The sequence below is a fragment of the Leptonotus elevatus genome, chromosome 2 (assembly GCF_054856555.1).
Source record: "Leptonotus elevatus isolate MCC_2025b chromosome 2, RoL_Lele_1.0, whole genome shotgun sequence".
In the NCBI taxonomy this organism is placed as follows: Eukaryota; Metazoa; Chordata; class Actinopteri; order Syngnathiformes; family Syngnathidae; genus Leptonotus; species Leptonotus elevatus.
Window position 1 is genome coordinate 43,400,439 of NC_141240.1, and position 13,319 is coordinate 43,413,757.

At 42.3% G+C, this 13,319-nt stretch overlaps 1 protein-coding gene across 1 annotated transcript; it reads left to right on the plus strand.

The window, feature by feature from the left end:
* Window positions 1-5,180: 5,180 nt before the first annotated feature.
* On the plus strand, window positions 5,181-7,088 carry LOC147180136 (myosin light chain 3, skeletal muscle isoform-like). Its single transcript, XM_086067112.1, has 6 exons — window positions 5,181-5,247; window positions 5,521-5,654; window positions 6,005-6,137; window positions 6,209-6,379; window positions 6,459-6,536; window positions 6,619-7,088. Exons 1-6 carry the CDS (start codon window positions 5,181-5,183, stop codon window positions 6,645-6,647), a joined length of 612 nt encoding a protein of 203 aa, XP_085923238.1. The 3' UTR covers window positions 6,648-7,088.
* The last annotated feature ends 6,231 nt before the right edge of the window (window positions 7,089-13,319 follow it).

The window sequence follows — 13,319 nt, forward strand, 5'->3', positions numbered from 1 at the left end:
CCGCAAAAAAAAAGATCAGTAGGTACCTGAATGTAGCAGAGGAAAAGTTTCTTCTTAACATTCTTTGACCAATTACAAATAAAAAGAATGCTGCTTCAAAACTACTCACAATTACAATTTAGGTTGAAAGTTACTGATATTGATGAACGGGAAAGAGGACATGGATGAAAACCCCCTCCACCAGTCAACCCTCTACGACAACAAAACACACAAGTGAAAGCCAACCATCCAGCAATTTTTTTTAAAAATGTCTTTCTTGTGCGTGGGGGGAAAAAAATTGATAATTTGAGTTTTCTTCAATATTCATTTTGTATCCAGACAGACATTCAAATGTTCCCATCAGCTCCGCCAATTCAATAAGTTTGGTTAGTTAGTTAGTTAATTTGCTCAAAACAATCAGTGATTAAGAACAAAAATATACTTGGAAAAAGACCAAAAGGTGTCGACCCAAGCCAAAGCTTATACTGCCTACCCTTTTCACATAATACAACATCAAACTAACAAAATGATCACAAGTTCATACATTCACATCCTGCGCATACACACAGGCGAGCGCGTCAATGAATATCGAGCATCGTCAATTCGGAATAGAATGCCCATCTGCTGCCATTGACGGACTGACGGAAAGTCAAGTCAAGTCATCTTTATTTTTATATAACGCTTTCAAACAGCTTCAGCTGTCACAAAGTGTGACGGAATGCCCACTTGGGCTGCATGGAACTCCATGCGTTAGGCGTTACCAACAACTAGCTGTAGAAACCGGCGCACTGCATACCATTGTTTGTGAGACCAGTTACTGTCATGCGTTCATGAGATAAAATTCTAACATGAAATATTATATAGATATATTATATTTAAAATACAAGCAGCAACATTTCCAAGTAAAATGCAGGGTTTATAATTGTGAAGAAGAGTCAATTCCCAAAAAAGTCCCCCAAAAAGTCCCATTGGAATGAATGGGAAACCGAAAATGATCAAATCAAATCAAGCACCTTTTTCCAAGACACGCTGCGCGCGCATACGTTAACCGGCCGATATAAATTTTAGCTCATTTTGTTGCAATTTTTCCCATCTTTAGCTCAGTGTCAAAAAAAAAATTAAGGAATGAAAGCTCTCCCCCCTGTGCGGGTTCAAAGACAGTGAGCGAAACGGAGACAGATAGCCTTCTAACATTGGTGTGACGGGAGACAAAACATCTATTTCCAAAACTCGTCACCATGGCCACAATCTTTGCTCACTAGACATCAAATTCGCACATTTTGTAGTCACAAGGCTTTTCTTTCAGACAAACTCACTTTTATTTGGCTAAGGTGTCATTTAGTACCTTTTTTTTTCACTTTAAGCGAGGAGAAGTCGGACTTTCCCGGCTATCTTTCCCATGTTGTTTCAACCTGCTCTAATTTGGTCATTTTTCATCCGATTAAAAAAAATGAGAACACGCTCGCGTTCCCCAAACCCTTGCCGTTCTAACGGGCCATTTCTGGAATCTGCATCTTCAACCGTTAAATCGTAAGAGGCTTTTGTTCGAGGTGTGCTTGTGTGCGTGATGTCTCTCTCCAACGTGTTAGTCCAATGCGTGTGCGTGAATGTGCCAGTTTCTTAAAGCGACAGTAATATACTTTTAGTAGATTATGGTTAACTTCCACATTTCTTGACCGATTCCAATCGTTTGAATTTTAAACTGTTCAGGTCGTTTACACTTTTTAAATACGTTTTTAAAAAAGCACAACATTATTATATATCTTTTTTTATTTTAATGAAATGGAATGGACTGCTATTTAAATAGTGCTTTTTTATCTATACTGCCTGGTCTCTCACTTCTGCATAGCAACTGCCTCAGCCAATCATCTCTCTCACTGTTGAGCTCAACTCACCCCCTTTTTTCTATGTGTACTCAAGGCTTGGCCTATGCACGACTACTACTATTGCAAATACTATTACTACTACTACTATCTTGGACCAATTGATTAAGTACGCCCAGGATTCTCGCCACTCCGCTGGCCCAGGGCGGCGGCCATCTTAACCAATTAATTAAGTACGCCAAGGAGTCTCTCCCCCTCGCAAAACCAGGTCGGCGGCCATCTTTGCCATTTGACTACTACTAAAATTACTACAACTACAAGTACTACTAATACTACTACTACTACAAGTACAAGTACTACTATTACTACTACTACTACGAGTACTACTACTACTTAATACTACTACTACTACAAGTACCACTACTACTACTACAAGTACTACTACTACTACTACAAGTACAAGTACTACTATTACTACTACTACGAGTACAAGTACTACTACTACTACGACTACTTAATACTACTACTACAAGTACAAATACTACTACTACTACAAGTACAAGTACTACTATTACTACTACGAGTACAAGTACTACTACTACTACTTAATACTACTACGACTACTTAATACTACTACTACTACAAGTACAAGTACTACTATTACTACTACTACTACGAGTACAAGTACTACTATTACTACTACTACTACAAGTACAAGTACTACTACTACTGCTACAAGTACTACTACTTACTACTACTACTACAAGTACTTGCTACTACTAAAAGTCCTACTACTATACTACTACTACTATTGCTACAAGTATTGCGTCTTTACACCTTGCAAGAGTCAGCAGTACCATTCAAAATTTCCGCGGAAATGTTTCTAGTTTTGACTGCAAAACTCATTCAATATCATTTTACATCTAGTAAAAAAAAAAAATGCATGTAGTCTAGTAACCCGCCTACCGCCTGACGCTAGCTGGGATAGACTCCGCGACCCTTGTGAGGACTAAGCGGTTAAGAAAATGGATGGATGGATATGTAGATATATACACACACACACTGAGTTTTGTACTTAGCAAAAAAAGATGAAATAACTGAAAGCATGTTTTATATTCTAGTTTCTTCAAAATAGCCACCCTCTTTATGAGGTACAAAACTGTACAACACTACACTCGAGTGCTGTTTTTGCTCACCTGGAAAGTGACTCTGGACCTCGAACCTTTTCCGATTCCAGCTAGGCGTTTCGACCACGTGCACGTTGATCTGGTAGGCCCCCTCCGTCCGTCGCAGGGTTTTACGCATCTGCTCACTATGGTAGATCGGACCACGAGGTGGCCGGAAGCTGTCCCCCTGTCCTCCACAACTTCGATGGACGTAGCCCGCGCGTTCCTGTCGTCTTGGGTCGCGCGTTTTGGCACGCCGTCCGATATCACCTCGGATAGGGGGCCCCAGTTTGTGTCGGGACTTTGGTCTGCCTTAGCGGAGTCCTTGGGTGTGCAGGTACACCGCACTACTGCCTACCACCCACAGGCTAACGGGTTGTGTGAACGTTTTCACCGGTCGCTTAAAGCTGCGCTGCGGGCTGCGCTTTCCGACGGTAACTGGGTCGATTGTCTTCCTTGGGTTTTGCTCGGGTTGTGTTCGGCTCCGAAAGAGGATCTTAACGCCGCCCCGGCCGAGTTGGTGTTCGGTCAGCCTCTTCGCGTCCCGGGTGAATTTCTGCCCGAAGGTCCTGACGCGCGGCCCTTTCTGTCGGGGATGCCCCTGACTCCTGCACCGGTTCACCACTGTGTTCCTAAGGTTTTTGTACCATCGACACTTATGTCTGCCCGTTTTGTTTTTGTGCGCCACGATACCCACCGGTCGCCCCTCATGCCACCGTATGACGGCCCGTTTCGGGTGCTTGAGCATGGGGTTAAATATTTTGTGCTTGATATGGGTGGGCGTAGGGAGTCTGTTTCGTTGGATAGGCTCAAACCAGCTCATTTTGTTGTCGGCGATGTGCTGTTGCCAGCTCGGGTCCCTCGCCGCGGTCGTCCTCCGAAACCCCCAGCCTCGTTTCCGCACGATGATGTTGAGTGTTCTCCTGCTCCTTTTTCCTTTAAAGCCAGGGGGGCACATTTTCTTGGCCGGCATTACCTTCTTGTTTGCCCTGCGAGCACTGGTGGCGTACAAATATCGGGATCTGTACTACAAGCAGTTTGGCACCACGTCCAAATGGTACTCAGTGGCTTCCTTTGCGTGTTACGCCAACTTGGTGGAGCTCAGCGGCCTGTTCATCCTTGCCCTTGTAACATTAGAGGCTGGTCCCGGTGAGTAAAAAAACTTTTTAGAAAAAGAGGTCTGAACTTGTGGGGACCACCAAAACGTACAATCATTCTAGCAAAGCACAGGTGTCGATTACTGTTTGCGGGGAATAAAACGTACGATTATTCTAGCACAGTATAAAAATGTTGATTGCTGTTTGCGGGGAATAAAAGGCACAGTTATTCTAGCAAAGCATATAAGTCTCTGTGTATTCATTGTTGCCGCCGACCACTCACGATCCTGCATAAAAATATAAAGGTGAAGTAGTGTTTTCCACAAAACAGACGCAGACAAAAAGCGTTACACCCTTAGTGTCTACTAACGCTGTCTGCATGTCCTGCTCATGATGACATCAACACATTTTGGCCGTCGAGAAGTGGACACGTAGTCGCTTGTGGACTGTGACGTCGCCGCCCGGCTCAGTCGCCAGTCACACGTACGCCTCCGTAAATGCCTTCTTTAGCCTGATTGATACTACTGCGTTTGCTTTGCATTAATGACCGCTGCACATCGCGTGATTGACTATGCCGAGAAGAGCGCCGAAGCTCGCGGCCAGGTGCTGCGCGCACGTCACCAATTCTTGTATGCTGTAGATGGCAGGGCGTAACATCATCCGTGAGTGGTCCGGTCCGATTAGTGACATGCTGTGATGGCTGCAACGTATAACAAGTTAACGACCTCTGAGCAGTCGAGCCCAAAGTTATCTGTCAACGAATGCATCGCCATGCCCGTTCAGTTTCTAAGTGGATTGAAAAGATGACGATAAGAACATGTCGGAACTGTATAAAATGTTGATCCGATCTCATTTTCTTTCTGCAGACATTCACCGGTTTGGCTTTATTGCATTCCTGTTGGGTTCCAATGTCTACATGTTCCTATCCTGCCTCCTGACCTGGCAGGTAAATTCAACTCAAGTTGTATGTATTTTGATGTTCTCATTAGATGGATTGGTATTGACACCCGTGTCAATCCTCCATATTGAGAAGCTTTGTGCTTCTTCAGTGCTAATGATCCAACACATTGTTTCTGTGGCAGATGCCACAGGCGCGTTGCCAGGTTTGCTTCAAGATGGCCATGTTTGTGCTGCATGCCGTGTTTACGGTGCTCGTGGCATACAGCGACTCTCTGGCGAGTGGTGAGTCTTCGTAACTTGATCTCTTTCAATGTCTTGAGCCAAGTGAATAACCTTGGCTTGGGTATGTTGGACACATTCTCTCTACTGATGTGATTAGATGTTCAGTGGAAGCTCTAAAGTGTGCTGTGATGCCCCTTGACTTCCAAGTAGGCTTTCACTTCAACACACATTTCACTGCTTCCAATGACAAACGAGGCAAAAAAGCAGAAAAAATAAATAAGCATGTGATTCATTCGGTCCATATATTGACGCTGTGTCTTCTTCTGTCGTCAGCCTACAACATGTTCTCCTACATGAAAAGATATCTGGTGGGGGCAAATGTTCTCTTCCACTCTACATCCTACATAGAGTTGACCGGGACAGTTGTTTTTGGGTGGGAAGAGAAGAACTCAGGACCGGACCCGCAGGTGGGTGGCAGCACCCCACCAGGACTGGACCCGCAGGTGGGTGGCAGCACCCTACCAGGACTAGACCCGCAGGAGGGTGGCAGCACCCCACCAGGAACGGACCCGCAGTTGGGTGGCAGCACCCCACCAGGACTGGACCCGCAGGAGGGTGGCAGCACCCCACCAGGAACGGACCCGCAGGAAGGTGGCAGCACCCCACCAGGAACGGACCCGCAGGAGGGTGGCAGCACCCCACCAGGAACGGACCCGCAGGAGGGTGGCAGCACCCCAGCAGGATCGAACCGACGAGTGCAACCTATGCGTAGTGTGAGAAACCGCAAAAAAAAAGATCAGTAGGTACCTGAATGTAGGCCTTCGGTCTCTTCGACAGAATTGGTGACAGCCAGGTGGCCTACAACCAGGTGGCCGACATTATGCACGCTCTGGGCCAGAACCCCACCAACAAGGACGTGGTCCACATCCTGGGCAACCCTAGCGCCGAAGGTAAGACCCCCGCCGCTCCGACCAACGGCCGTGCGGACTCAATGTCCCCTTGGCCTTGGCTTTGCCCGCAGAGATGGCCAACAAGAGGATCAACTTCGACGGCTTCCTGCCCATGCTGAAGCAGGTGGACGCCATGCCCAAGGGCACCTACGACGACTACGTTGAGGGTCTGCGCGTCTTCGACAAGGAGAGCAACGGCACCGTCATGGGCGCCGAGCTGCGCATTGTGCTGTCCACCCTGGGTGAGTTCCGCCTCCAAGCAGCACAAAAACACCGAAATAGCCAGCAAGCGTTTGTGACGTGGACGGCGTCGGCCAACAGGAGAGAAGATGAGCGAGCCCGAGATTGATGCCCTCATGGCCGGCCAGGAGGACGATAACGGCAGTGTGCACTATGAGGGTACGTTACCCGGGACAAGGCGCCGTATTACCTCGTCATTCTTTTTCTTGGACTCAAGCTGGCCTCCGTGTTCTTTTTGCAGCTTTCGTCAAGCACATCATGTCGGTGTAAGCAGCAAGCGCAAGCAGGAGCGTGTTCAGGACATCGGACACTGTTAGGAAGACCAACAAGAAAAGACAAGGACTTTGTTTAAGGGATGTTGAAGCGAACCCAACTTGTTTATTTTGTTTTCCTTTCCGTTTCAACCCTCCTCTCTCGGAAAAAAATCCCCTTTCCATTGTAGACCACATCACTCGCATCCCACCGGGGGCGCGTCTCCACTCGCCGCATGAGGTGAGGAAACGGGGGATCAGGGGTGACCGCTCATCAAGTGAGGGCCGATCCCTCCCTTCCCACCGCCACCTCATTCAGTCGAGCCATCACTGGCCCAGCAGCGCCAAAGGTCCTGGAGAACGGCAGTGGACTGACCGCCAAAGTCTCCCAGCTCCCTCAAAACCGTTATTTATTTTCACTCTGTTCACTGCAGAATAAACGTTTCCAAAGTACATCCCAGCTCGGTCTGTTTTTCATCTTTCGTTGGCGCTTTCAGAGCAAGAAATAAGTTGCAACGCATGCATCAGCAGCATGTTATCAATCAATAGTCCTCGAGTGACGTCGTTTCGACTTGACGGCACCCGTGACTCGTCAATTCCTCATAGTTGTCGCGCCCTTTTAACGTTATTTTAAGTTGTGTTGTTGTTGTTGTTAGCTCCAGCAACGGACGTTCAGCGAGCAGGTGTGTTGAACTTTGAATTAGCTCCACCCTGCCATCCGTCAGCAATGAATATCCACGCGCAAACACCAAATATGGGTTTCGGGTTGCGCAAATCAAATGTTTATAAATGACTGTACAAAGCATTTTGAAAATGTAAAGGTACGGGGAAATCCGACTTATGTCGAAATTCGGGTTGCGTCGCCAGCGTAGGAACGGAACTCTGCAGTAACTTGAGGACTCCCGACTCTATACAGCATGAGTGGCTTAATTATGGTGAATATTGTGGGAAAAGTTCACAGCATTTTATTATATCGTGAAATATTTCACTCCGTGTGTACTGAATGTATAGAATACTGCCTCGGAGTTTCACTTTTTGATATGAACTCAAATAGTTTGAGCTTCCTCTCGTATTCCATGATCTGCACCTGTACCTTAAATGTGGTTGACTTAAAGCGACTGAAATGTCAATCAACGTGAATTTGGGCCACTCTGGGGCTTTTGAAGTTGTGAAAACATACATATAGTACCTGTGTGCTCCAAATGCGTTGGATGACTTGAAATGACGTGAAGACTAAATACAGAGGAAAAGTTTTCATGTTCCCATGTGTCACTAAAAGACAAACAGATGTCAAAGGCAGACGGTGAAGAAAGTGTGGTACACGTAACACTGGCTCTTATAGTGGTATGTGAAAAAAAAATCACTGAATTAAATACGTACATCCATTTAAAATACAAATAGAGTACTCTACAAATATGAAAATGAATGGAAATATCTTGTAAACTAATGCAAAGAAAATGAAGGGAAATATAAATTAAGTTCTTCTGAGTAAAAGTGCATGGCATTATAATAACTAAAATGATTTAAAAAAAATACAAATATTTAATCAATTTTGTCATTCTTTACGCTAAGCTATTCATTCGCAAACAACATTTTCCCAAATCCTCTCCAAGATTTGTGTCTTTCCTTCAGGAATCAAAATTAATATTCAACTCTATCAAATTAATCAACAGTAAGAAAAGCAATACGCTTCTTCTTAAGTTGTTGTTGTTTCCCCCGATGAAGCTTCCGTTGTATAATATCCAGAAATGGTTGACCTGTTTTACTATGAATGTTTATTTTCTTATTTGACTTTTTGTACTGATTGTATTTTAAATAATCAGATATGTTAGAAAACTCTGCAAAGAAATGTTTCAAAAATGTTGTAAAATCGTTTTTTTTTGTTGTTTATTTTTTATTTCTTTTGAATGAAATGGCCGAGCAAAACATATTATTTGGCATCTTTGAACAGGTTAAGACAATTTTATTTGATGAACCTTCTTATTATTTGACCATTTTTTTGCATTCCTTGATCCAAATTCTGTATCTTGTTTGTGTTTTTGGTCTGGTTTCAATTCGTTTAGCTTCTATATCCATTGTAACCTCCCTGGTGTGTTTTGTGCTGAATGGCTGAGCAGTGATGTAATACCGTTTTTGACCACTAGATAGGAGAGTTTAGTTTAGAACCCAAGATCTGTCCTCTTTTATCAGAAGAAGAAAATTGCGTCTCAGAGATAGAATGACAGCAGTCCCACTCTGTGGTGTAAAAGACAGAACATCCTCATTTATTTATTTTTACATGATTTTACAAATTAGATCATAATAAATAAATGATTTATTTTAAAAAACAGACCATGAAAACAGATGTCGATGTCTTGTCTTGGCGAACACTCGGGTGGTTGTAATAAAACAGAGTGATCTTCCTTTACCACGATATACGATCAGATGACGAGCCAATTGCAGATGCAGACGGCAGCCTTGTCTTGTTTTAAACGTTTTCTTGTCCCGCGTCTTCTTTTTTGAAGAGGTTTGTCAAAAATGCAATCAAACTCTTTCGTACTTGCGACGTGAAGCAAATCTCCCGGACAGGACAGATTCTGCCTTCGGGAGCAGCAAGGTAAATGTTGAATTTCTTTCGACACTTAAATGATGTAATACGTGAGAAATGTATCCTTTGTCAACTTGTCAAGTCAAAATCCGTTACCGAGTGCAGTTGCAGTGTTTTTGTGTGTGTTTTTTTATGTCACCAATGTATGGAGGTAAATATCGTGCAAAGGTAACTTGTAAAAAAAGTTGTACCTGTAGAAAAAAAGTATACATTTGTATCTGTAAAAGTCGTGATTTGTATCTGTAAAAGTCGTGATTTGTATCTGTAAAAACAAATTTGTACCTGTACAAAAAATAATAATTGTACCTGTAGAAAAAAGTATAAATTTGTATCTGTAGAAGTTGTGATTTGTACCTGTAGAAATGACCACTTGTAGTCAAAGAAGTCGCCACTAGGAGTCACAAGTGTTTTTTCTGCTGCTGTCCAGTCACGTGACTTTTGCATCAAATCTCTCGCTCCAAATGGTGCAAAACTGATTTGTACTTGTACTTGTGCAGTCAGCATATTCATACAATGAAAAATAATCATAGCTTCCTAGCTGGGTCATTATCAAAACACAGCCACTGACATTATAGGTAATCGGTTAAACGTTTAGCTTTATCTTGTTAGCCAGAAAAAAACATAGATTTTGTCACATCTTAATATCAGAAATAGTGGTAATACTGATAGACACAGACATTGTTCATAAACATATCCATTTGCATTATTTTCATTTGGCTTCAGTGTTGAAGGCTAATGTGTATGTTTACAAATGTTAACAATGATCATTTGAATTTCACTGCAAAACTTGTTTTAACAACACATGGGATACGGTATGTACAGTATAAGCTTTTGAAATAAAAACAGCAAATATGTCATCATGAACTCACATCATATGAAAGGGTGTCGAGCTTAATATATCTCAGTTCAAGCACACAGGTCGTTTTTGAAGACATTAAAGAAGTGCAGGGACACGCCATTGATCGTATGTTGACACTGTCTCAGCTATGACAATACAAATGGCCCAGGTAAAAGGAAATACATTCAGGACAGAAAGTCACAGTCCAAAGGGAGGCTTCGAATCCTGAAATGAAAATCGTGACTTCAATGTGTTCAGTTTTCGTGACAATTAACAACACGAAATGAGCTAGCAAGCACCGGATTACGAGCGTTGATCCTCCAATAAATCTTACCCTCATACTAAAACGTCTTTCTTTCTGCCCACTTGGAGTGCTCTGCATGTCAACCAACGTTTAAGCTGTTCCACACGGTGTTCGTATATATTGAACCATGTTGACATTTTCACGCCTGGGACGTCCTCTTCTTCCAAAATGACGCGTAAACTGGTGTGGCTACTTTTTTTGTTTGGAATTTCGGATTTGTGCATATTAATGATAAAAACGTGGCGTCATTTGAGTTCAACCCACTGTCGGTCTCTCAACCAATGAGGATCCTCCAGAGCCCGCCCTCTTCTTCTACGAGTACAAATCAGTTTTGCACCATTTGTAGCGAGAGGTTTGGTGGAAAAGTCACATGACTGGACAGCAGCAGAAAAAAACACTTGTGACTCCTAGTGGCGACTTCTTTGACTACAAGTGGTCATTTCTACAGGTACAAATCACAACTTTTAGATACAAATTTACACTTTTTTCTACAAGTGCAAAAAAAAATTTGTACAGGTACAAATCATGGTTTTTACAGATAATTTTTTTTTTACAAGTTACTTTTGCACCATATTTACCTCCATACCAATGTTCTTGATCTTATCTTCTATTGTGTCTTTCTGATTTCATGCAGTTCACGGCGACCATTAACACACTTTCACACAAGACTTTATTATTACTATCATTATTATTATCATAAACAAAAACTCCTATCAATATTTCATTGTGTTTATAATGATGATATGCGAACGAAAATATTCCGTCCTTATTTTATGCAGTATTTAAAAATGTGATTTGTATGCAGTTCTATATATATAATATGTGAATCTAACCTCCTGTACGGAGTTTGCATAAGTAGCCCAAACTGACGTAGAAAGACATTCTTAAATTGCCTATAGGAAATGAGTAGTCCTGGCTTGCAGGGTTCCATGAATTTTCTGTAATAGGTAGAAGTGTTGATTTTGTCCAGTTAATAGAATCATCTGATAACTGTGAGAATTTAGTTCCCCTAACGAAATAGCAGGCTTTTCTAAATAAAGTAAAATATCATCGGCATATAGATTACTTTTATGTTCTGTTACCCCAGAGTGAATTCCTTGAATCCTTCTTTCCTGGCGTATAGCTAATGCAAGCGGGTCAATAAATATTGCAAATAACAGGCATGGGATTTTTCCGCTAATTCGCGGAATTCCGCTTTTTTTATCTCCCCCCAAAAAAAAAAATCCGATTTCGTCTCTCTACAGCATTCCGTTTTAGTGTTTCCGCAACTGAAATGAAACCGATCTTGCGATTGGCGGAAGTCTCCGTGTTGACCAATAAGAGCGCTTGTTATAAAGGCATAGGAGTATGCCATTGTTTGTTGACCAATAAACGCGCTTGTTATAAAGGTATAAGAGTATGCCGTTGGTCATTTCGCACACGTTTTTGCCGAGTGTTTAAAGAAAGATGTCCGTGATCGAACGCAAAGATGCTCCGCGAGTTAAGGAAATTGACAAACTCATAAAAAACAAGTTTCGCTGGGACTGGTTAGAGAAGGATATATCGACAAATGTTGGAAAGAAGACTGTGACGAATTTGTTCAGTGACTTCATTCGGAAGATCGATCGTGCCGGGAAAGCGCTTTGCATTTGGTGCCGTGATACCGTTGACGAAGGTGCGAGAGGTTTCAAAGCTCTTGAAAGTCACGCAAAGAGCAAAAAATACGTAAAAGAACTCCAGTCAAGAACAACAAATTATTCCATCGCTGGAAGTTTTGGTGCCCAAACGAAAACTCCAAAACTTTACGGCCTCCATCCCTTATTGACATCACAATCGGAAGCGGTAATAGAGAGACGTGATCCACCCCAACAACCTGCACCAGTTGCTGATAGAGTCGTGAATTTTGAGGTAGGTGGTAAACTTTTCAAATTAATCGGAATCAAATTTTCGAAAATATTATAACGTAATAAAAATGGCCTTAACTATTTAACATGGTTAATCCACAAACTCAAATGAATGCTGCATGTTAGCACTTTCAGTTTTCAATATGTTGACTGTCTACAGTATGCAGTTAGTACAGAGATGATCGAAATTATTGTGTTTTTACCAGAGCTTGCTGCATGAGGTATTTTATGTTTTTGTTATGCATTATGTATTAAATTAAGAATGATTGATTAAATGATTTATTGCATGGTAAATATTATTTCCAATGGTTAAAGATAATTTATTATTTTGTAGCTAATTTGCAACGTTTTTTGTTACCATAATAAATACTCTGACATGTGAATGTGCATGCAAGTTTAGACTAAATCCTTTACTTTATTTACTTACTTTTTTATTAACAGGACACTCAAATGAGCAAGGCTGCCTCAAGAAGAACCATCAAAGCTGCACAGAAGCAGGCTAGAAAGACCCATTCCAAAGCAATGAAGTCTAGGAGGAAGTAGTGTTTGTGTCATGTGAATGGATTGTGCTCAAGAATGAACACTTGTATATTCCTGTAAATATGTTGAATGTTTTAATGAGCAAAAAATAGAAAAACATTATTTATGACATAAATAATTTTTGAATGTGACTGATTTTGAGTTGACTAAAACTGCAATTTTATATGGGATAGTTCAATATACATTGGAAATTTATGCTGTTGTTTTGTCTATTTCTTTGTCATCTGAGTAAATTGAAAGTACTTAAAATCACGGAAAACCCATGAGCTACGGGGGGCTTCGCCCCCCTGGCCACCCCCCCCCCCCAGGGCGCTGCCCTGGACCTAGCTGGGTGCCTGCGGCCCCCAGACCCCCGGCTAAATTTTCAGATAATTTCACTTTGGTCAAATCACATGCCTGAAATAATAAAGGGGACAGTGGGCATCCCTGTCTTGTGCCTCTGTAGAGTAAAACTCTGAGATATAATCCCATTAGTAGTAACTGTAGCTTTAGGAGAATCATATAATACTGACACCCAGTGAATAAATGACTTCCCAAAG